The sequence below is a fragment of the Equus quagga genome, chromosome 5, assembly GCF_021613505.1.
Source record: "Equus quagga isolate Etosha38 chromosome 5, UCLA_HA_Equagga_1.0, whole genome shotgun sequence".
Taxonomy (NCBI): domain Eukaryota; kingdom Metazoa; phylum Chordata; class Mammalia; order Perissodactyla; family Equidae; genus Equus; species Equus quagga.
Window position 1 is genome coordinate 118,081,003 of NC_060271.1, and position 26,855 is coordinate 118,107,857.

At 38.1% G+C, this 26,855-nt stretch overlaps 1 protein-coding gene across 1 annotated transcript in view; it reads right to left on the bottom strand.

The window, feature by feature from the left end:
* The window catches only part of RAB10 (RAB10, member RAS oncogene family), a 73,360-nt gene extending 46,918 nt beyond the window's left edge, over nt 1-26,442 (bottom strand). The window contains exon 1 of the mRNA XM_046661372.1: nt 26,313-26,442. Coding sequence (XP_046517328.1) covers nt 26,313-26,439 — 127 coding nt within the window. The 5' untranslated portion in view covers nt 26,440-26,442. The remainder of the gene's footprint in view (nt 1-26,312) is intronic.
* Between the last annotated feature and the right edge of the window lie 413 nt (nt 26,443-26,855).

Genomic DNA, 26,855 nt, shown 5'->3' on the forward strand with positions numbered 1-26,855 from the left:
GTTAGTTAATCTAGGACTAGATTAGAATCCTGTCTCTTGGTTCAATATTCTGTCTAATATACTTGGCACTAAAAGAACATTTTCAAAAAAAAGTAAACGCTTATATGGTCACAATCACTGATAGGCACTTTCACATACAGTCCCTCATGATCCTTAAAATCACTTAATATACAAATAAGACTTTAAATGCATTTTTTATAAGTCTTTAAACTAGAAAATTCCAACTCCAACCCATTCTACACATTGTCTGGGCCAGCCATCTTTTCAAAATTGGAATTTAACCATGTCACATCCCTGGCTGAAACCTTCAGAGGAATTCAAATCCTTAGCATGGACTACCAGGCTGTGCATGATCTGGCCAACACCTGCTTCTTCAGTATCTACTGCTTCTGCTCTTCCTACCTGACTCACACCTGGAACACAGACTTTCCTTTGGTTCTTTGGACTCTATAAGCTGCTTTACTCACCAAGGACCTTTTCAGGACTATTTCCTCTGAGTGGAATGTTCTTCCTCCTCTCCTCTCCTAACTTCTAATAATGTCTGAGTTATCAGCAGAAATGTCAATTCCTCAGGACAGCATTCCCTGACCACCTCCCTATGCCCTAAAATAGATTAAGAATAGAATTTCTGTTTACTCTGATTTTACAATGTATTTTCTACTCAGAGCAATTATCTAACTAGAGAATTATACTGGTCTGGTGTTTCTGTTTGTTTGATGAATATGTATCACCCCCACCAACCTGCTGCAAATACGGTGATCATTAAGTCTGTATGACCAGAGCAGTCTTCATATTTATATTTTCCAATGTCCTGTTCCAAATTTACTATGCGTCTCAGATTTTATATTTTTAACAATGTTCCATTAAAGTAAGTGGAGAGGGTTTGGTAGATCTTGAACTGGCACTACTAACTTCTGCCAAGGTCTACCTTGTTATGTGAGACAAACACGCAGTGTAAACAGTTATAACTTTTTGTTTTTTTTAAAGATTTTACTTTTTCCGTTTTCTTCCCAAAGCCCCCTCATACATAGCTGTGGATTTTTAGTTGTGGGTCCTTCTAGTTGTGGCATGTGGGAGCCACCATGTGGCTCGATGAGTGGTACCATGTCCATGCCCAGGATTCAACCCAGCAAAACACTGGGCCGCCGCAGCGGAGCGCAGGAACTTAACCACTTGACCCCAGCCGGACCCCAGTTATCACTTTTTAACACACAGTTAAATCTCAAAGATAACCAGTAATAACCTGTGGCTCTTCCCCAACCCTTTACAAATGCAAAACAACTGACACTTCCCCTTCCAGCACAGCAAGCTGATATCAAATGCAGTAAAAGGCAGGCAACTCCTGGTCTTAACATATGCTAGAAGGAGAATGTTTGAGGTTGCTGCCTCAACAAGACAAGAGAAGTCATCAGGCAACCAGCCAGTTGGGATAAATGGGAAACATGGAAAATAATATGTATATGTGAAAACGTGCAAGACCAGTCCTTTCACACAGCATAAAAAGAGTATAAATGCTTTTGCTACAGTGATTTTATAATTTGTTATACAGTGTATATCTACAACTAATCTATATATTTTTCTATAAGTCTTCTAAATTTTGATTGCATTTTTTTAATTATTTGGGAGTATTTAATCAGACTATTCAATGAATTGAAATGCCAAAAACATCTTCAGGTTTTGAAGTCTTGGCAAATTGCAGTTATTGAAAATAAAAGCTTGCAAACAGGAAAGTGCCAAATCAAAGAGTGAACAATTTCCAATACATCAACCCTAAAATATAACTTAGAAGACTGCAGGAAATTTGTTAAAAAAAAAAAACACAACCTATACCACTCGTCAGCCATGCTCTGGTGGTGACCCACATATAAAGCGGAGGAAGACTGGCAGAGATGTTACCTCAGGGCTAACCTTCCTCAAGCAAAAAAAATGGGAAGATTGGCAACAGATGTTAGCTCGGGGCTAATCTTCCTCAGGGGAAAAAAATATTGAAGTTTGTTTAAAGTAAGAAAAGGCTGGAGAGAATACGTCAAGGAAGCCTATTACGGCCATGTATGAAGTTGAAAAAAGAAAAGTCAGGAAAATGCTCACTTAATCATGTCTATGTTAACACAATACTGGCTACTGAAATGTGAAAGTAAGCTGGCCAAAGGGCTTCTGGTCAGAGTTTTTAGCTCTTAAAAGAAGATAAAAAAGAATCAGAGAAAGATAAACATCTTTGCAACCCAAAATGTAATAACTGATGCACTCACAGATCAAACTGCTGGGTAAAATGTTACTGGAGAATAATGTAGTCACACAGTCTCAAAGCATCACCCTACCTACCACTTATTAATTACAAAAGGGAAAAGTATCTTCAGTGGAGAAATCTGGCAGACTATATGCTAACCCAAGGACTCAAACTTACTATTTCTAATAACAGGACAAAATGACATTACACACCTCCTGATGTGACACATTGAGAAAGACATATCACCTAAGTAGTATTTTTGCCAAACTGTTTAATTTGAATCTAATTATGAGGAAACAAATCCAAAATGTGGGACATTCTAATAATAAAATATTTAGACTCATTCAAAAACGTCAGTGATGATCTGATTTACTCTAGCTTAAGGAAAGTAAAGAGAGAGGACAGCTAAATTCAATTCATAATCCTAAATTGTACTCTGGACACCTCCATCACCAACCACCCCCCAAAAAAGGCAAAATAGTTGAGTAAGTTTGAATAAAGACTATAAAGCAGATAATATTTTTGACTAACACTAAATTTCTTAAGTATAATTATGATACTGTATTTATGTAAGAAAATGTTCTCCTTTTGTGGAGATATATACTAGAGTACTTAGAGATGAAGTGCTAAGATACTATCTGCAGCTTACTTTCAAATTTTCAAATGGTCTAGTAAAGAAATGCAAACAACACAGCATGTGTGTGCACAAATGCAGCAAAATGTTAACAGTTAGAAAATCTACCTGAAGGGTATATATGTGAATATAGTTGCACTATTCTCCCAAATTTTCAGTAGGTTTGAAAGTTCGCAAAATAAAAAGTTAGAAAGGAAAACAAGTGACAAAAGGAAGAAATGGTCCCTTTTCTTCCAGATGATTTTATGTCTCAATATGTCTGGAGCCTAAATTTTCTGCAGCTATCTCCATACCATAAGGAAACCTAGCCTGCGGGCCAACTGACTGAGTGGCAGGATAGAAAGTCAACTTCGGTTCTTGGTGAGGTTGCTAAGCCACTTAATAAACTAACTCTAGAAGTGACACATCTTCAAACTTTTTGTTGGTGTCTAAGCCAGTTTGGGGTGTTTTGGGGGGAGAGGAGGGGCTGTCATTTCCTAATGCATAAATGTATTAGAAAGAAGTATGTACTGCCACCAAAATTACATTGAGGATATGGAGTAAAGGATAGGCAGCAAAGAAGAGGGACATCACAGTACTTATCCCTTCTAAGTTATAAATTCTAACACTAAGTTTTTAAACTGATAGGCATTACTTTTAAAAATTAAATTTTAAATAAACCTAATTCAAATAAAAACAACTGCACCTGTTACTGGAAATCACTTTCCTGACCCAGGGGTAAGGGCTTACTATAGCAATTTACCACAGGATAAAAATATTCTAAACCAAAGAAAATGTCATATACAGAAACCCCAACTCCACCCCTTTTCTGAAAGCTCCTAGAACCACAAACTCTTTGTGGTTAGAAATTTTGAGGTTTCAGTGGGTTCCATTTAAATAGGCGTATAATGGTTGATCTGGAGAAGAAAGACGGCTGCTTAAAATTATCAACAGAAAAGCTCTATGAAAAAAACAGCTAAATATTAGCTCTTTGAATTGCAAATCAAGTTCTTTGTCTATAAAGAAACTACATCTAGTCTGTTTATAACAACCCCAAAATTATGTATCCAAAGAAATCACTCAAGTAAAAAATATTTTTCAATAAAGTCTGAGTCATGAAATGGTAGCCCTGTAGCCCTTGCACCAGTATTTCCGGTTTGGCCAGCGTTGTTTTCTTTTAGTGACTTCACTTTTTAAACATCCATATTTCTAGATTCTCTGGTACAATGTACTGGAAAGAATATTGGCTTCGGAGTCTGACAGACATGGATTAACAATTCTGGTTTCACCACTTAGTCGCTGTGTGACCTTCTTGGCTCAATTATCTAATATTCCTAATCCTCAAGTTTCTCATTAGCAAAATGGAGATATCTAACTTTCCTCAGAGGATTCCTGTGAGAATGAAGTGAAATAATGAATATAAAAGCACTTCACACAGTGACAGGCACACAGCAAGTGCTCAACAGTTCATTTCCTTCTCTTTCTCCCTCCAAATTAGAGCATTCATTGCATTCATATGTACTTAAAAACTCTGAATCCAAATAAGCTTCTCCAAACTCTTGCCAATAAGGAAGATTTTGGAAAATATTGTCACTGTCAGTTATCTGTTCCTACCTCCCATTCTAACTATTAAGTGAGCTCAGGACATGACCACAGTGGCATGGCCTGAACTATGTATGCTACCAATCCCAACCCAGTTGTGATCATCCTTTTTTCAATTGTGGTAAAAAACCCCTATCATAAAATTTACCATCTTAACCATTTTTAAGTGTACAATTCAGTAGTGTTAAGTATATTCACACTGTCATGCAATAGATCTCCAGAACATTTTCACCTTGCAGAACTGAAACTCTATATGCATTAAACAACTCTCCTTTGCCCCCTCCCCCCAGTTCCTGATAACCACCAATGGACATCTGGGTTCATTCCATCTCCTGGCTATTGTGAGCAGTGCTGCTATGAACACGGTTGTACAAACATCTCTTCAAAACTCTGTTTTCAATCCTTTGTGATATATACCCAGAAGTGGGATCGCTGGATCATATGGTAGTTCTAGTTCTAATTTTTTGGGTAGTTATGACAATCTTAATCCCAAAGTACTCACAATTTTTGTCCCAATAAACCCTTGGAATATTTACCATGTACTTCTCAAATTTTGCATGTTGGTTAAAAAAAAAAAAATCCCTAAAACTAAAGGTTATTCTATGTGTACTTTGTTTATGCTACTAAATGTTAGAAGTGAGTTATATTCTAGTATATTGTGTATGCTTAGGTGTATTTGTTTATTTTCTAAGTCCATCTCCCCCACTAGAAGATAAATTCCATACGAGATTCATTTGGTTCACTGCCATATTCCCAACATCTAGCACACAGTGGGAACTCAAGCATTTGCTGAATGAATGAAAGAATGCATTAATAAAACAAACAAAAATATATTGCTTCTCTAATTTCAAGTTTGTTGGGGATCCTAAATAAATAGTGCATGGTTAATGACCAGGAAGTATAGGTTTTCAATTGGCAATTTCGAATTGGTAAAGCAAAGAATTACCAATTAGTGCTTCATGTTGCAACATCAACCAACTTTTAGAAAGCACCTACCTACTATGTGCAAGGAACTGTATTAGATGTACACAAAACTGTGTTACAGATGTGGTCTATGATTTGGAGATACACTAAAAACACAAATTGAATGACTATTTTGTTCTTTCAAATATCTGAGAATTTACAGGAATTATTCTAGGTGCTAGAGATACAGAAGTGGACAGACATCCCTACCTTCATGCAGATCACATTCTAGAGGTGTGAGACGGTCAATTAACAAAACAAGTAAATATACAGTGTATCAAAAATGGTATTAAATAGTATGGAGAAGTCAGGTAAGCAGATAAGGTAGACAGGGAAGACGTCACTGATAAAATATTTGAGCAGACACTTGAGAAAGAACTGAGGGAATAAGCCATGCAAGTATTTAAGGAAAGTGGCTGAAGACAGAACAAATGCAAAGGGCCTAAGGCAGGAGTATGCTTGGCAAGTTCAAAGAACAGCAAGACAGGTGAAATATTGGAGAGCGAACAAAGCTACATGAGTTAGGAATAGACGATGAGAGCAAAGAGGTATCAGGAGATCCAAGGACATTGAGTCTCATATGCACTGAGATGAAAGTCACTGGAAGGTTCTGAGCAGAAGACTGACAAGATATCAATTAAATGTTAAATGAGTCACTGTAAGTGTCTTGTCATGAAGAGACTATAGAGGAAAAGAAAGGAAGCAGAGAAACCAGTTAAGAAGTGTCTACAATAATCCAGGCAACATGATGATGTCATGCACCAGGATGGGAGCAGTAGAGATATAGCCATGTGTTGCTTAACAACGGGGATGTTCTGAGAAATGCACTGTTGCAGTTTCATCGTTGTGTAAACATCATAGAGTGTACTTACACACACTTAGATGGTATAGCCTACTACACATCTAGGCTATATGGTACTAATCTTATGGGACCATCAAATATGCAGTCCATCATTAACCAAAAGATTATTATGCAGCACATGACTGTAGTAAGAAGTGGGGAGATTGAGAAAGTAGGGCCAAAAGAACCTGCTAATGTGGGATATGAGAGAGGCATCAAGGGTAATTCCAACGTTTAATCCAATCAATTTTGCCATGTAGGCATAAGCCCCTGTCTAAAGAGAGATTCAGAAAGATTTAAAAACCTGCCTGATACCATACGATCCAGCTATCCCACTACTGGCTATCTATCCAAAGAGCTTGAAGTCAGCAATTCCAAAAGTCCCATGCACCCCAATGTTCACTGCAGCATTATTCACAATAGCCAAGACGTGGAAGCAACCTAAGTGCCCATCAACACATGACTGGATAAAGAAGATGTGGTATATATATGCAATGGAATACTACTCAGTCACAAAAAAGAACAAAATCGTCCCATTTGCAACAACATGGATGGACCTTGAGGGAATTATGTTAAGTGAAGTAAGCCAGACAGAGAAGGACAATCTCTGTATGACTCCACTCATATGAGGAATTTATACATGAGGACAAAGAGAACAGATTGGTGGCTACCAGGGGAAAGGTGGGGTGGGGGGTGGGCACAAAGGGTGAAAGGGGTGCACCTACAACACGACTGACAGACAACAATGTACAACTGAAATTTCACAAGATTGTAACCTATCATTAACTCAATAAAAAATTTAAAAAATAAAAAAAACATAAAAAGCACACAGATAGACAGATAGATATACAGACCTAACACAAATACAATGTTATCTGTTAATTATATCTCAATGGCAGGAGGAAAACGTAAAAAAAAAAAAAAAACCTGCCTGAAGTTAAACAGCAGCAACACAGACATCAATAAATCCTTGTTCTTTGCACTATACCATCCCCACCTTATCATTCTGGCCAGTACTTCTTAATTTTCTTGCTGGATTCCTATCCTGTCTACACTTAAACACTGGTTTTCCTTACAATTTTTAGAGGTCTTCTCTTCTCACTCCATATTCACTGAAGCCACCTAGACTTCAACTGCTTTTATTTCTCCAGGCTAGATTCTACTCCTTACTCCCAGACATGACATACAGATGTCTACTGGACATATTGACCTAGATATCCTAAAGGCACATATCTCAGCTCAAAAACTCCTTATCATGCCTCTGAGACTTTCTCCTATTTGCATATTCCCTAAGTTAATGGCACCAATCCACTCAGCCAGTGCCAGCATAAGAAATATGTGGCATGGATCTAATCCTGCCACTTACTATCCCTTCTACAGGATGAAATACAAGCTTATTGCCAGATCATACAAGGCCCTTCACAGTTTGCACCACACAGTTTCTAACCACCTGACATTCCAGACTCAAAGTGTCGATAAATAGGAGACTGGTTGACTAAATTGTGATATATCTAATGGAACACTATGCAGCAGCAAAAAAAAGAAAAAAAAAGAAGAAAAAACTATTTAACACTGATGAGGAATGATCTCCAAGATACATTCCAGAGGAAGAAAGAAAAAGACTAAAATACACCTATTTCTGTGATGTATTTATTTAACAGAACCACCTTGGTTCTCAAACTTTAGCTTGTATCTAAATCATCTGGAGGGCTCTCGAAACAGATAGCTGAGCCCTACCCCAGGAGTTGCTGCTTCAATAGATCAGAGGTAGAACACAAGAACTTGCATTTCCGGCCAGTTTCCTGGTGCTGCTAAGAGATCCATGCTTTGGAACCACCGTCTTCAGAGCCACTGCATTCTCTGTCATTCTTTATCATCTTTAAAGAAAATCAACCCACCACAGACTATCCAAATTCAAAATGGCTGAGGAAGGCCAAATACTGCCTAAAAGCAAATCATCCACTGAAGCAGACCATGGCACTTATGTGAGAAAATTTAACTGACAAATAGCAAGGAAAATGAGTCAAGCTGTAATACTACCCTACGGTGCATTTCAAAATCTACAAAACAACATACAAACATGCAATACTAAGCAGGCACATGACACCATTGCTTTCAGGAAGATGTGTTTTACAGTAGAAGAGTCAAGAACAAATTAACAAAATTTTAAATTATTTACTCTTGAAATTAAGTTAGCTACAATGCTTTCCTTAAAATTAATGTTTAAGACTTCCAATTCTCCTTTTCCAGCTACTCGTTCCCATTAATCAATAAGTAAATTTACCTAACAGCAGACGATAAAACAATCTGTACTTGAGAATACAGTTCCCTAAAAAATTCTCCCTCAACTGAGCAATTTTAAACTCAGTAAATCTACTAAAATTCGATAGAAGATCAGGAAAAAAGGCAAAATGACTTAAGAAACAGACCATTTGACACGAACATTTTTATGAGGCTAAAGCAAAGTATTCCAAGGACAGACAGAATGTCAAAGACGGAGATGTTACCCGAGACCGGAGAAAGTGTTGAAAGGGCAAACTGTGTTTAACTAAATCACCACCGGAGTTGGAAATCATCATTAAACAGGAAGACCACAACCTAGGGAAAAGGGTAAGAGCATTCATATACTTAGACTGCCTCATCACCAATGATCTAAATAAACAGTGCCTGCTAAAGAGCATAATCTAGAAAAAAATCAAAATCAGCTCAAGAAAATGTGTGTTGAGGGCTAAAGAAGAACGTTTAAAATGCCTTGTATTTAAAAAAAAAATGTCCTGCGATTTGTGGCCTCTATATATAAAAACATCTTAATAAAGAAAATTTTCCAGAAGAGAAATTGAAGAAAAATTAAAGCGGAGAAGTCATATTATAGTGTAAACATTAGTTACACTGGTGTTTATCAGGTTGACAATGAAATTATTTTTTTTTCCCTTAAGCACACATTAACCATTAATCACAAATAGCCCAACAAAGTAAACAGTCCACATGCTGCATAATTTATATTTATCTGTGTTATATATTACTATTTAATATTTTTACTAGAATATTTTATTGTACAGAGAAACACAAACTGCCAAACTCTGTCTGACTTATGATCCAAAAAGCTCACTATTCTTGAGGGAGGCATATTAAGTTAAAAGCATGGCTGACCCCCGCAAAGTCTATCTTAAAGGTTAGGTATAAGCCAGTTTCACTAAGATGCTATTTATGGTTCGGACATTCACACATCTGTGCAGACCCTCTTTTCATTTAAAAGAGAAATTACTTCTTTAAATCTATCATTCACTATGGAAAAATCCTTCTATTTATCCCCAAAACTCACTTTTCAAAGGATAACCCTCCAACAATTCTAGTACATGAGAATTGGTAAATAAGTCTTAAATTTACGTTCCCAAGGCTCATAATTTTCTCTTTGGATTATATTCACCCTCAGGCTTCACTTTTCCATCAACGTATCCCAATTTTTAAAAATCCTTCTGAATATGAGAAATTATTTTTATTATTTTATAGTAAATCATTTATCCAACATCTTGGGGAAAAAATATTTCACAAAAGTTAAACTGATTATACATAAGACACTAAAACTTAGTCATTTTTTATTATGTCTCCAAAATACATCAAACTTTCTACCCTGACAGAGACTATTAAAAACATAAGAATTTCTTCTCATTGATCATAATCACCAATTCACAAATCTCTATCTGTATGTATAGTAATATAATAGTTAATCTTCATTTTCGTTTTCAGGTCTCCTCCCTAAATGTCTATCTGGTCTCATTTCCGGTGGCTGAACATGCTACCTGCATACCAACAAAAGTCTGCTGCTTCTCAATTGCTTTGGGTTTAATAAAATGGGGTTAAAATCAAAGTCAGTAAGGCACTAAGAAAACACCAACTACTGTATGTGGCTTTAATTTAGGGGATTTGTGAATATATGATTTGTTTTGGTCTAGATTATATTCAGAGATTGATGTAAGACTAGTCTCTAGATAAACATAGTGTTATTCGCTGGTTGGTTAAAATTTTCTATCTTAAAAAAAAAATTCTACATCTTTCTTGAAGTATAGCAACCATAACTATGTAAGATAAGAAAAAACAGAAAAATAAGATCTCTTAAAAAGCATGAAGCTTGTATTTCCCACAATATGAAATGTCTTAGAAGAGCAGCAAAGGTATTGAGAATCAGATTCTAACTTCAGGTGCTGAGAAAGCAGTGGTACACTTCAAAATGCCCCACTAGAGCTGAAACTCCACAAGAGCAGGCGCCAAGACTGTATTACTCACCGCTGTATCCCTGGTGTCATACAGGGGACCTGACACATTGTCAAACCTCAACTTCTTTCTTCCTAAGATTTTATTTTTCCTTTTTCTCCCCATAGTCCCCCGGCACATAGTTGTATATTTTTAGTTGTGGGTCCTTCTAGTTGTGACATGTGGGATGCCACCTCAGCATGGCCTGATGAGCGATGCCATGTCCGCACCCAGGATCCGCCCCAGAGAAAACCCTGGGCCGCCAAAGCAGAGCACGTGAACTTAACTACTCGGCCACGAGGCCGGCCCCAATTTTTTTCTTTTTAATAAACAGCAAATACAAGGGTTTATAGATAAACTTTCTAGTTTATTTTTTTTAATGACTAAGTTCCCCTTGAAATACACATCTTTATTTTGAATCAGACACCACATCTTACACAAAATAAACTCTCAAGACATAAAAAGCAAATGTAGCAAAATATTGGCCATTGAATCTAGCAGAAGCTCAGAAGGGCATTCATTGTAATAAGCACCTCAACTTTTCTGTAGGTTTGAAGATTTTCAAAAGGAAAAAAAGTTTTTAGAACTCATTCACTTAGGCAAAGAGCTAACGTATGAAAAATTATTTTGATATATTTACCTTCCAAAGCGCTCTTGCACCCATTTATTATGCTAAGTATATATCCCACATATAAAAATATGCAAAAAGACACTATTGGATTTTTTTTAAATTCACCTTTATCCATTAATATCTAATTTAAGGAAGGCAAAGGCATTTTTTGTAAGACTAAGAATATATAAAGAAGTAGAATAACTCAATGCTCACACTTCCTAAGGACAAATGTTTACTAGGAGGTTTCAAACCAGCAAAAATCAAGAGTGAGAAACCTTATCATTCAACGCCAAGTGCTCTAATACATGGGACACACTGAAATCCTCTGGTAGATTACGAATTTGCTGAATCATTTGTTGTTCAGTAGCCTACAAAATAGTATACATCAAAAGCAGAAGACTGAAATTTAAGACTATAGTCATTCTTCGTCCAAAAAACAAAAATACTCCTTTCCCCCCACAAATAAATCAGCCAAGAATTATACATCTAAATCAAAGCTGTTTCCTTTAAATTACACTGTTCTGAATAGTAGTGGAACTACTGTAATTTTCCACATTTAGTTCACTATCTTACATAACAAAAATATCAGTATTTTGAGGATGGACTGGATATTTACAAAAAGAATAGCAAATATCATTCATCCCTAACTCTATTGGATGTTATGAGTTAAAAAAGGAGTCAAAAATCATCTGGAGTCAAAAATTACTTCAAATTCCAGTTAAGATAGTGGAGAAAGCTCTTTCTAACTCCTTCTCTCCAAAGACACAGCAAAACAAAAAGGAAAACAGGAAATATAAATTCCACCTTAATTTCAATGAATAGACATCGTAACTCTAACCACAACAGACGAAGACAAGCTTATGACCTCACAGCCCACTGAAGAAGATACCAATGAGGAACAAGCCAATTCCTGTCTCAGAACCCTGGAAAAGTTTAGCAATAGGAGGTATCAGGTACCGAGCAGAAAGTGAGGGCCTGATTAAAGGCTTATATAAGGACACCCCAGGACCTAGCCTCCATCTCACATAGGCAGATATTATCACTCCCCAAGACTTAGTAGGAGTCTAAAGGTTTATTCTCTGGAAAATCTGAAACAGACACACACTGAATTTAGGTGAATAAGTGACTCAACAGAATGTGGGGACAAGACTAAAAACAGGGAGATTAAAAAGCCTCACCCAGGCTTACAGAGCTTGCAAACATCCTTTTTTAATGACCCATTCTTAATTATGAATGTATACCCAGAAATCACCAATCATTTGAGGAAAGGCTCTAAAATAAAATACAGAGTAAAACAGCTTGGGGTAGGGGTTAGGGGGGAGGCATAGAAAACTTGAAGGAAAGAGACAACCAAGAAATAGAAGAAAATGTCAAACAAGTTATCTTTCAAGAAAAGATACTGTATTCATGAAACGAGAACAGAATGCTTTAAAAAACAAATTTTAAGGAATAAACAATACAAAGCAACTAAAAATTAAAAAATACAACATTTGAGGGGCTGGCCCCATGGTCGAGTGGTTAAGTTTGTGCGCTTCGCTGTAGGCAGCCCAGTGTTTCGTTGGTTCGAATCCCGAGCGCGGACATGGCACTGCTCATCAAACCATGCTGAGGCAGCGTCCCACATGCCACAACCAGAAGGACCCACAACAAAGAATATACAACTATATACCAGGGGGCTTTGGGGAGAAAAGGGAAAAAAAATAAAATCTTTAAAAATATGCTATTTGAAATAAAACCTTCAATAGAAAAGTTAGAAGATAAAGTTGATGAAATCTCCCAGAAAGTAGAACAAATTAACAAACCTGAAAAATAGGAAATTACACAATCAATCCAGGAAATCCAACATTCAATTAAAAACAGAAAATAAAGGGAAAAAGTTATAAGGGGGAAAAACACAAGAAAAACGTCAAGAAGTGAAGGATCTGAAAAGGCCCACCAAGTATTCAGAACAATGGATTTATTTAAAAAGGCCTACCCACTAGGGTACATCAATGTGAAATGTTACCAGGAATTCAAAATATTTAAAGATCTAAAAACTTACAGGGACAAACTAGGCCACAAATAATGGATAAAGAAGCAGAATGGTATTGGACTTGCCAGCAACATCAGAAGCTAGAATACAACAGAGTAACGCTTTCAAAATCCTAAAGGAAAACTGTTTTCACCCTAGACTCCTACGTCCTGTCAAACATTCAGTTGAGTGAAAGGCAAGAATTAAGACATCGTAAAGCATGGAAAGCCTCAAAAAATTTCCTTTGCCATGCACCTTTTTGCAAGAAGCCACTAGAAGATGCTATGATCCAAAGCAGTAAACCAATTACGCTATTACACACAAGATAAAGGCAAAAGAAATTCCCAAGGCAGTAACTGCAACAGGCCTAGTTAATAACCAATCCATTACTGAAGAGGGAAGGAGAAAAGATCTAGGGTGGGAGGGGGGAATTCTCTCTCTGATGGTTTGACTGTATAGAAAATCATTTTGAGAAGTAGTTGGAGGATGCAGGAAGACGTGACAATGGATAAAGGAAATTAACCAAATAAAGAACTTTTTAACTTCAGAAGAAAGAAATAGTCAAAATGGCCTATTTGGCTTGACAAGAAATATTTACCTGGGCATATTAAGGTAACCACTGGATATCAAGTTAACAAAAAATTGAGCTAAGTGGGATGAGATTATAAAAGGTTAAAATTCTCATCTAATATTAAATCAATGACTCAAGAGATGGCTGTATAAGCGTATCATTTGAAAATACAGAGGTATAAAACACAAGAGCTAGAGGATGCCCCTGAAGAGCAGGACTGGGGATGGAGAAGGGATGTGACAAGAGATTGCTTTTTTTGTTACTAGAAATCTTTCAGGATTATTTTATTTCAAATATGTGTATATATCACTGATAAAAATTAACTTTAAAAACAGTATAAATTATTATAAAAGAGTAAATCACTAATTTTCACTCCTAGAGGGTCAAATGGAATCTCTGAAACCTTCAGAACATCTCCATCATCTGACTGACTACATGATATTAAAAAAAAAAGAGACTGCACATTCAATAAATGGTACTTGAACTGGATATCCAATCCACAGACCAAACATAAAAATAAAAATAGGATCAAAATACATCATAGGCTCACATGTAAACGTAAAACTATAAAACTTTTAGGGAAAAACAGAAGAAAATCTTCAGGATCTAGGACTAGACAGAGTTCTTAGACACCAAAAGCATGATCCATAAAAAAATTAATAAATTAAACTCCATCAAAATTAAAAATTTTTTTAACCTTCAACAAAACGAAAAGACAACCTAACAATTGGGAGAAGATATTAGCAAACCATATATCTGATAAGGGGTTAATATCCAAACTATATGAAGAACTCATACATCAACAACAAAGGAACAACCCACCCAATGAAAAAATGGGCAAAAGATCTGAACAGATATTTTTCCAAAGAAGATATACAGATGGCCAACAGGCATATGAAAAGATGCTCAATATCCCTAATTATCAGGGAAATGCAAATCAAAACTACAATGAGATATCACCTCATGTCCATCAGAATGGCTATAATTAACAAGACAAGAAATAACAAGCTTTGGAGAGGATGTGGAGAAAAGGCAACTCTCATACACTGCTTGTGGGAATGTAAACTGGTGCAGCCACTATGGAAAACGGTATAGAGATTCCTCAAAAAATTAAGAAGAGAAGGACCATATGATCCAGCTATTCCACTGATGGGTATTTATCCAAAGAACATGAAAACACAAATACGTGAAGATATATGCACCTCTATGTTCATTGCAGCATTATTCATAATAGCCAAGATTTGGAAACAACCTAAGAGCCCATGAAGGTATAAGTGGATAAAGATGATGTGGCATATATGTACAATGGAATACTACTCAACTATAAAAAAAGATGAAAAATATTTGCAAATCATGTATTTGACAAGGGGTTAATCTCCATCACATATAATGAACTCACACAACTGAACAACAACAAAAAGACCCAATCAAAAAATGGGCAGAGAATATGAAAAGAAATTTTTTTCAAAAAAGATATACAGATGGCCAATAGGCACATGAAAAGATGTTCAACATCACTAATCATCAGGGAAATGCAAATCAAAACTACACTTAGGGGGCTGGTCCTGTGGTATAGCAGTTAAGTTTGCACACTCCACTTCGGTGGCCTGGAGTTCACTGGTTCAGATCCTGGGTGTGGACCTATGTACCACGTATCAAGCCATGCTGTGGCAAGTGTCCCACATATAAAGTAGATGTTAGCTCAAGGCCAGTCTTCCTCAGCAAAAAAGAGGAGGACTGGCAACAGATGTTAGTTCAGGGCTAATCTTCCTCAAAAAAAAAATTACACTGAGATATCACCTTACACCAGTTAGAATGGCTATAATCACCAAGACAAAAAATAACAAGTGTTGGAGAGGTTGTGGAGAAAAGGGAACCTCACACACTGCTGGTAGGAATGCAAACTGGTGCAGCCACAACTGAAAATGGTATGGAGATTTCTCAAAAACTTAAAAATAGAAATACCATATGACCCAGCTATCCTGTTAGTGGGTATCTAGCCAAAGAACTTAAAATCAACAATACAAAGAGACTTACGTACCCTTATGTTCATTGCAGCATTATTTACAATAGCCAAGACGTGGAAGCAACCCAAGTGCCCACCAACTGATGATTAGATAAAGATGTGGTATATATATACAATGGAATACTACTCAGCCACAAAAAAAGACAAAATCGTCCCATTTGCAACAACGTGGATGGACCTTGAGGATATTATGTTAAGTGAAATAAGCCAGACAGAGAAAGACAAACACCATATGATTTCACTCATATGAGGAAGATAAACAAACACACAAAGACAACAGTTTAGTGGTTACCAGGGGGAAGGAGGTTGGGGGTGGGCAGAAGGGGTGAAGAGGCACATTTACATGGTGACTGACATACTAATGTACAATTGAAACTTCACAATGTTATAAACTATTATGACCTCAATAAAAAAAATTTAAAAAGATGAAATCTTGCCATTTGTGACAACATAGATGGACTTTGAGGCTATTATGCTAAGTGAAATAATTAAGATGGAGAAAATCAAATACCATATGATCTCACTCCTAAGTAGAAGATAACTACAACAAACACACACACAGAGACAGAGATTAGACTAGTGATTGATTACCAGACGGGAAAGGGGGAGGAAGGAGGGCAAAAGGGATGCCAGGGCACACGAGTATGGTGATGAATGGTAATTAGTGCTCGGGCGGTGAACATGATGCAGTCTACAAAGAAACTGAAATATGATGTACAGCATCTGAAATTTACATGTTATAAACCAATGTTACCTCAATTAAAAGAATTAAAATAAAAAGATATAAAAAAATTAAAAATTTTCATTCTGTGAAAGGCCATGTGAAGAAGACAAGACAAGCTGTAGACTGGGAGAAAATATTTGGAAACCCCATATCCAACAAAGGACTAGTATCTAAAATGTATAAAGAACTCTCAAAACTCAACAGTAAAAAAAAACCCCCAAACAATCCAATTAGAAAATGGGCAAGTGACATGAGCAGACATTTTGCCAGAGGATATACAGATGGCAAATAAGGATGTAAAAAGATTTTGCAACACCTCTGGCCATCAAAGGAATGCAAATTAAAACCACAATGAGATTACCACTACACACTTACCAGAATAGCCAAAATACAAAATAGTAACACCACCCAATGATGGTGAGGATGCAAGAGAAACTGGATCACTCCTGCTGGTGGGAATGTAAAACGGTACAGCCACTCTGAAAACTGGTAATTTCTTATAAAACTAAACATGTGATTACCATGCGACACAGTAAATTGTACTATTTATATCAGATAAATAAAAACTTACGATCATACAAAAACCTATACACAGATATTCACAGCAGCTTTATTTATAACAGCCCAACACTGCAATCAGCCCAGATGTTCCTCAACAGGTGAAGGGTTAAACAAACTGTGGTGAATGCATACCACGGAACACTACTCAGCAACAAAAAAGAACTGATGCACACAACAACTTGGATGAACCTCCAGGGAATTATACTGAGTGAATAAAAGCCAACCCCAAAAGATTAGATCTCATATGATGCCATTTATATAACATTTGTGAAATGACAACATTTTATAAATGGAGGACAAATTTTGGGAGGGGAGAAATGGGAGAGACCAGAGGAAAGAGGTGTAGTTAAAAAAACACATGGAGGATCCTTATCCCTTGGAAGTTCAGTATCTTGACTGTGGTGGTAGCTACACGAATGTTCAAAGTGACAAAACTGTAGAGAATTTAATACACACACAGACACACACAAGTACAGGCATACCTCGTTCTACTGCAGTTTGCTTTACTGCACTTCAGAGATACTGTGTTTTTTACAAGACCTTCCACCAGCAAAAAGATTACAACTCTCTGAAGACTCAGATGATGGTTAGCATTTTTTAGCAATAAAGTATTTTTTAATTAAGGTATGTACATTGTTTTCTAGACATAACACTATTGCACATTTAATGGACTACAGTATAGTGTAAACATAACTTTTATATGCACTGGAAAACCAAAACATCCATGTGATTCATTTTATTGTGATATTTGCTTTATTGCAGTGGTCTGGAATTAAACCTGCAACATCTCCAAGGTGTGCCCGTACAGTCATGCATGACATAACGACGTTTCAGTCAAAGACACACCCTACACACAACAATGGTCCCCTAAGATTATACTGGGGCCAAAAACGCCTATCAGCCTAGTACCCTTGTAATATCGTAACACAACGCATTCTCCATATGTTTGTGGTGAGCCTGATGTAAACAAACCTTCGCTGTCAGTTGTATAAAAGTATAGCACATACAATTATGTATAGTACATAATACTTGATAATAATGATAAATGACTGTTAATGGTTTATGTATTTACTATATTTTTATTGATATTTTAAAGTAAAAAGTTACAGTTAGCTAAGGTGAATTTCCCATTGAAGAAAGAAAAGTATTTTTTATCAATTGAGTGCAGCCAAAGTGTAGAGTGTTCATAAAGTCTACAGTAGTGCACAGTAATGTCCTAGGCCTTCGCATTCACTCACCACTCACTGACTCACCCAGAGCAACTTTCAGTCCTACAAGCTCCATTTATGGTAAGCGCCCTTTACAGGTGTAGCAATTTTTTATCTTCCATATTGTATTTTTACTGTACCTTTTCTATGATTAGATAAGTTTAGATACACAAATACCACTGTGTTACAAGTGCCCACAGTATGCAGCACAGTAACATTCTGTATAGGTTTGTAGCCTAGGAGCAACAGGCTATACCATACAGCCTACATGTGTGCTAGGCTACAGCATCTAGGTTTGTGGAGGTACACTCTGTTACGCACAATGATGAAATCGCCTAACAGCACATTTCTCAGAACACATCCCCGTCATTAGGCAACGCATGACTGTACAAGTAAAACTTGGGAAACTTGAATAAGACTGGTGTACTGCATCAGATGTTAATATTCTGATTGTGATATTATACTATAGTTTCACAAAATTACCATTGACAGAAACTGGACAAAATGTACAAGTGATGCCTCTGTATTATTTTTTACAAGTGCATGTGAATCTACAATTGCCTTAATAAAATTTCAGTTAAAAAAAGTCTGCATAAGCACTGCTACTGATATGAAAGAAACAAATCAACACTGTTCTCTGTTCTGATTTTGATACGTTGTACTTTTTCGGTCTCCACAATAACGGTTTTTCCATTTTCTTATGTTTTACAACCTTGGATGTTGTTTCTGGGTCATACTGGAAACAGTGTTCCATCACCAGTTGCTGTTTTCCTCAAAAACATATTATTTTTCATCTCTGGAAAGAAGGACAAACATCAAGCAATCACTTTTGCTTGTAACCCACAACATATGGCACTGTCTTCAAAGAAAACTTTTTTTCTCATTTCAGACTTCTCTTCAGGTGAATTTTTCTAGCCATCTTTTCAAATTCTTTTGCTTATAATTCAAATTTAAAGAACTTATTCATTAACCCCAACCTTCATCTATCTGAAGGAAGCACACTCCTGACCTTTTTTAGACTTTCATCAGTCTTACGGGTTCAGACAATGTTCTATTAACCTGAACACTCTCCGTAGTTCCTTTAAACTCTTCCTTTATGACAGAAGCATCTCCATAAGCAGTTTTCCAAGGCAGATCTCGTTAGCAATCAGACAATTTATATTTGGTGCTAAATAAACATCTCTTATTTGTAAATCATCACTCAACAAGCCCCTACTCCTCTGTTAATCACAGCTGCTACCACAGCACTGACTAGGCAACCTGGTACCATTAAAAGTTGAAAGAGAGTGCCACTATTTCTCCTATCATTCTTTCCCTTTTACAAACCAAACTGGAATGTCACTATTTCTTTTGCCACATCTTGTACACCATTATACACCATAATTCTTGAAAAGAAAATAAATATCCCTAACATTATCAGCTCAGGTCTGCTCTGTTACGCTCTAAGTTTACAAAGTGCAAGTACCCTGAACAAACCCCTTGATATCTGGTGCTAAGACTTGTTACTTCCCCACTCCTGTCCAAAACAACAACAAAAACACCTGCAACTCCACTTTTCAAATTGAAATTGATGAGTAGGAGAATTATCTTATCATTAATTGTTTTTTAAACAAAATGAAATTCTCAGAATGAGAAACATGGTCACAAACAGGACTGGATCTGGATTCCAGTCAAAACTCTTTCACTAAGTAGCCACATCTTTTGGAAGTTACTTCACCTCACCAGTCTCAGTTTCCTGACTATTAAAATTCATTGCAGGCTCTTTCCTGCATTTTTATTCCATGATTCTAACATTCCAAGGAGTTCTAGATAGATACACACAAAAAGACAAACCTGCCTTCAATATCTAAAAGTCTAGACCAATGATACTAAAGCATGGAAGAGTACCATAAAGGATCCTCTTGACTTAATGACTACTGGTTAACAGTAGCTATCACTTGGAACAATGAGGAGCCATCTGTGATTACATGCTCTTTTAGAGAGCTGGGTCAAGTGTAGGATAGTTTTTGGGTTATTTGGAGGTTTTTTTGGGGGGGGGAGGTTGTAGTAAAATATAAAATTTATCATTTAAATCATTTTTTTAAGATTTTATTTTTTTCCTTTTTCTCCCCAAAGCCCCCAGTACATAGTTGTATATTTCAGTTGTGGGTCCTTCTAGTTGTAGCATGTGGGATGCCGCCGCCTCAGCATGGCTTGCTGAGTGGTGCCATGTCGGTGCCCAGGATTCGAACCAAGGAAACACTGGGCCGCCTGCAGCGGAGCAGGCGAACTTGACCACTCGGCCATGGGGCCGGCCCCCAAATCATTTTTTTAATTGTGGTAAAAAAAACACGTAACATAAAACTTATCATCTTAACCAGTTTTAGTGGATAGTGCAGGAGCGTTAAGTATATTCATATTGTTAGACAACAGATCTCCAGAACCTTTTCATCCTACAAAACTGAAACTCTATACCCACTAAACAACTCCCTGGGGCCGCCTGTTGGCGCAGCGGTTAAGTGTGCATGTTCTACTTTGGGCCTGGGGTTCACCAGTTCGGATCCCGGGTGTGGACATGGCACCCCTCAGCAAGCCATGCTATGGTAGGCATCCTACATGTAAAGCAGAGGAAGATGGGCACGGATGTTAGCTCAGGGCCAGCATTCCTCAGCAAAAAGAGGAGGAGTGGCAGCAGTGAGCTCAGCACTAATCTTCCTCAAAAAAACAAAAGAACCGAACAACTCCCTATTTCCCCCTCCCCCCAGTGCCCAGGGGACTATCATTCTAGCTCCACCATTCTACTTTCTGTTTCTATGAACTTGACAGCTTTAGACATCTCATATAAGTAGAATATACAGTATTTGTCTTTTTGTGCATTTTAACCACTTAAAAGTGTACAATTCAGTGGTATTAAACATATTCACAGTGTTATACAACCATCTCCACTATCCATTTCCACAACTTTTTCATCTTCCCAAAGTGAAACTCTGCACCCATTAAGCAATAATCCCCCAATGACTGAAACTCTGTACCGATGAAGCACTAACTCCCCATCACCCAGTCTCCAACCACTATTCTACCCTGTCTATGAATGTGCCTATTCTAGGTCCCTCATAAGTAATTCCATACAATACTTGTCCTTTTGTGTCTGGCTTGCTTCACTTAGCACAGTGTTTTCAAGGTTCATCCATATTGTAGCATGTATCAGAATTTCACTCTTTGTTAAGGCTGAATACTTCACTGTATGTATATACTACATTTTGTGCATCCATTCCTCCCTCAATGGACATCTGGGTTGTTTCTACCTTTTGGCTATTGTGAATAATGCTGCTAAACAGACAATAATGAGTGTTGGTGAAGGATGTGGAGAAACTGGAAGCTTGGTGCAGAGCTTGTAGGAATGTAAAACAGTGCAGTCACTGTGGAAAACAACATGGTGGTTTCCCAAAAAATTAAAAATACAATTACCATATGATCCAGCAATTCCACTTCTAGGTATATATTCAAAAGAATTGAAAGCAGGGACTTGAACAGATAATTATATTGTAAAGTTCATTTTTGATGTCAGTCATCCTAAGGGGTGTGAAGTGACGTCTCATAGGGGTTTTTATTTGCATTTCCCTAATGATTAGTGATGTTGAACAGGTTTTCATGCGCTTATTGGCAATTTGTATATCTTTGAGAAAACATTTGGGAAGTTTTTAACCAATCCTAAAAATATCTGTTCAAATGAAAGAAATTCATTAGGACCTCTGGCATTCCTGCACCATGAGCCGCTGGCTGCCTCAGTATCATGGCAAAGTCCAGATAGAATTAATATGACAGAAGTCTTGCTCATTTCTCTAAAAAGCAGGCTCTCCATATAAAATGGGCTCAGCTCAACTTAATTAACCAGTTCCTTTTTTTTTTTTTAAGATTTTACTTTTTTCCTTTTTCTCCCCAAAGACCCCCGGTACATAGTCATGCATTTTTAGTTGTGGGTCCTTCTAGTTGTGGCATGTAGGATGTCGCTTCAGCATGGCTTGATGAGCGGTGCCATGTCCACATACAGGATTCAAACTGGCGAAACCCTGGGCCGCTGAAGCAGAGCGCGCGAATTTAACCACTCAGCCACGGGGCCAGCCCATCAACCAGTTTAAACTCAGGTTAATGGAACCATCGTACTCTTCCAAAGCTCAGCAAAAACACTCAGAAAGACAACAAAAAGGATGCATACATTCTACCTCTCACAGAAGCAAGAGCCTTTACCAATTTCTTGCATGGAGCCCAGAGACTCTATTTCCCAATGAAAAATAATCCCTATGGAAAAAGTAATGAGAAGTCTAGGGGTGGAGGGAGGATTAACAACACCAAAAGGGAGCATTCAGTAAAACAGCCCGCTGAAAGTTTCTGCTTTGGGACAAGTCCATGAAACTACCACAACACTAAAGTGCAATGCTTTCCTGAGCTCATACTGCCAAGAGGGTTATGGTCAAATCAACCACTGAAATCTGCTCATCCAAAACCAGTAACTCTCTTTAGCAAATACTTTTCAAACAATCTTTGAATTTCCAAGACCAGTTTTATCCTAAAATTACTATATTAGCCAAAGAGCTAATATTCTTAAGTAAAATCTGATCTCAATCCACTTCACATATCTAATGCTCAGAAAGTAGGTAGAAAGGAAAATATTAAAATAAAACTGGTCCCAATTCTATGTTAGAGGATCCTGATTGTACAGCCTGCCTGTGTGCCTTCATTATCACGCACCCATTAAATGCATGACTCTTCTAGGTGCTTACCATATATCAGCAAAACAAAAAGACAAAGATCTCTGCCCTTGTCCAGCTTATATTCTTGTGTCCCTGGAGTCACTTTGAGGTTGGTGAGTGTGGAACATACCAGTAATACGTTTTTGCAACTCTGTCTGTAATAAATCTGACCATAAATATCATACATAATTTTGGATATAGATGTGTGGGGACTGAAAGTATACAGAAAAATTTAAATACAGAAGTCTTTGTGAGTACTACAAGTAAGCACCATAACCCTATAAAAATTCTTCCAAGAATCAATAACCAATAAGTAACTAAAATGATTGTGCCTGAAATAATGAGGGCCTCCCTTATATTGGCAGTTGGGCCCTTCCAAACATCTGCAAGGCTAACTACTTCTTCAAACCTCAGGAGGTTTTAACAATCAAGTGACATCTCAAATTTCACTATCATTCATAACTAGAGAATGCTCTAGATTTGAAAAATGCAAAACAAAACAGAAACAGAAACAACTCCAGTCAAGTGACAAAAATTAAAATGTCCTAAAAGTATTCAAAGTATTTCTAGATATCTGCACATTAGCCCACTGGCTAGTTTAGACTGTTTAGACATGAACTGTCCAATATGATATGACAGCCACTAGCCACATGTGACTATCAAGCACTTGAAATCTAAAGTGAAATGAGCTGTAAGTATAACACACACATACTGGAGAAAAAGAATGGAAAAGATCTCAACAATTTTTTAATCTTGATTACATAATAAAATGATAACATTTTGGATAAAAATGAGTTAAAATATATTAACTTCTTTTACTTTTTTTAATGTGGTTACTAAAAAATATCCCTGTGGCTCACATTTTATTTCTGGTGGACAGCACAGATTTAAGACAACAGTAGACTTCTAAACCTACACAAAGCTGACATATGCAATGTGCTGGAGCTGTACAGTACTGAGAATTTTATATTTACATATTTATTCATTTCTCAATTTACACTGTTCAGCATATCTTCTATATCAAAATATCAACCATATCAGACATTTTTATATCAACACATGAAAGTTTCAGAGTCTAAAGTGAAACTGTTTAGCAGAGAACTAACAAGTATTTGGATGACCACTGTCTGCAGGGCATTCAATCCCTACAGTAGTAACTTGTTCTGCCGCACTTCAGCAGCACAAGTCACACAATCTCTACATGGCTAATAAGCACTGTGCTCCTACAGTGTGCCTGGCACAATGCTCTACTCTCATAGACCCACAAAACCCTCACAAACACCGTACTTGTAGATACTATTATTAACACTATTTAAAGAACAAACAGAAGCAGAGGTTAAGCAACTTGCCAAAGTCCCACAACCAGAAACCTGTAGAACTAGGATTCCAACCCGGCAGGCTTAATCCAAAACCACCACAAATTTTCCCTAGTACAAGGAGTAAGCAGATTAAGTCATTCTATTACAGGATTGCATTTAGTGGTGGGTACGGTACTGTTACAAAAACACAAGCACTTGGAGTTAATGCTTTGCTTCCTACCCTCCATCCCCACCCTTCTCAACGGCACATTAAAGTTGACCGCCTGAATTAAATCCTTGATTTTACTACAGGTCTCCTCTACGCTCCCTTTCCCAGGAAGACCCTATCCCATCCCTCTGGTCCAAATCCTGTTTGTCCTTCAGGCTTCATTTAGCCATCATCTCCATGCAAGCCTACCCAAACTCCCCACGATTTAAGTTAGTCACCCCTCCTCCCTATGCCTACCTCTGTTGTAGCACTTCCCACAGTCTACTGTGATTGTCCTCACTAGATTGCTCCTCGAGGCGGGTACTGGCTTCACCACTTATTCCCGGTGCCTAAAACCGAGCCTAGCATTAGGTGCTCAATAAATATTTGCTGAACTATCTCACCACCTGACCCACCCAGCTACAGGTAAAAGTGGAATATTAAAAGCAAACTTAGTGGTAGGAAGTGCTAACCCACAGGCAGAGAACAAATTCTAAGTTTCATGAAATTCATAACAGGCCAAGAGAAGAGTACAATCATCAGGAAATAAAGATTATGATTACCATGACATCCCTCCTCCCCAAAAAAGGGAGTAAAATCAAATTCACTTTAAAATGATCACTTGCCCAATTTAATTTCAGTACAATTTGTTTTATGAGAACCAATTAAGCAGCTGATAAATATCTGTCATAAGAAATCCAAATGAATGATTCCAGTAATGTTACAGATTATGTGAAATCAGTTTTAATTTTTAAAATTAATTTAACTTTGACAATTTCCCAAAGTTCAAAGCAGACTGCAGTTGCTTTTTACAACTGTCTCAACATAGACCCAGTTACACTTAAAATGGGTTCAAATGGGTTTCCTTGCACTGCCCCAATGCTGACTGTGAGCTCCAAGTGACAGAGGCAACCAAGCGTCCTTTAAGAGATATACTGCGTGGGGGGAAAAGATGAGTTTCACATACAATTCATTTAACACAATTCATGTTAATGCCACTAAATTTTCTAACCAGAATCGAAAGGGACTTTCCTAGAGCCTTCCCTTTTCTTTTCCTAAACGGGAAACGGATTAAAAAGGTCAACCTTTAGCTCTTACTTCCACACTAAGTAATTCTGAAACATAAGGTGAAAATACATTAGAAGTCCTAGGGCTGTGGCTCGCTGAACACTTTCCTGTAAATTCCAGCGTAAAGGGAGAACTTCATTCTTTCGGGTTTGAGGACAGAAACTGATCGTCTCTCTTAGAATACTGTTTCTGTGGATGTCTCGAAAAGCACCGAGAGGTGAACAGGCCACAGAGTCGCACTCCAAGCACGAAGAGCCTCCGATTGTTTGACACATCAATGGATTAGTCAACGCGGGGCAACTCACTTTTCCCCTCTAATTTGCTTTAATTATTCCATTTACAAATCCTCAAGTTTACTCCAACTTAGAGCCACACGGAATTCTCTCTTTGCCCTGAAGTATAAATTCAGGCCCTTAGCAAGTGACTACTACTGCTTCAATCCCAACCACTAAAACAAATCCCTTACATATATCGTACATCTAGTAACGCCACATAAATACGGAAAAAGCCAGTCTAGTCGCTTAAAGAAACACGATTCTGGAACGCTGCTAGTGCTGCATATTTTGCAACAGCATGCACAGAGCAGAGTGGGAGACTTGAGAGCGAAACACCGGATGGAAAGCATGGGAAGACCCCGCCCCAGCCAGCTCGATGCCGATTCAAACAGTAACTTGGGTCTGTCGCTTGGAATCGCAATCACTGAAACAAAGGCGTATGTTACGGGAAGCAAGATGTCTGGAGCGAACAAAACGGTTTGCAGCTACAGAGACCGTCCACCATCCTCCCACAGGTCTTACCTATAGTGGAAATAAACGTGGTATTGAAGGCATCATCCGAAAAGCGAAAAAGGACGCAGGTCTTCCCCACTCCCGAGTCCCCGATCAGGAGCAGCTTGAAAAGCAGGTCGTACGTCTTCTTCGCCATTGGGAGGAGCGGCCCAGGCTCTCGCCGCCGGCGGCCCCAAGGGATCGGTCCCTCTCACTACTGCCAACTCCTCGCTCGGGCGTTCTCAGGCCGGAGGACCGGGAAAGCGTGGGAAAAGGGGTGCTCGAGAGGACGCGGGCGACCTAAGAACGGCCTCGCCGAGGCAGCCCCGACGGTGCGGCGTCCGGTGCCTCCGAGGGCGGCGACCGCGGCTCCGCAGCCTCTCCCAGCCGCTCCGCCCGGTTCCGGGGAGTCGGTCGGGACAAAATGGCCTCCCCTCCCCCTTCAGGGCTGCTCGGCCGGGACGCTCCCACGGGCGAGCGAGCAAGCTCTGCCGTCGATGGAGCGCGGTGGGCGTGAGGACAGCCTGTCTCCTGAGCAGAAAGTCCGCGCTAGGACGCGGCGATGGCAGCGGA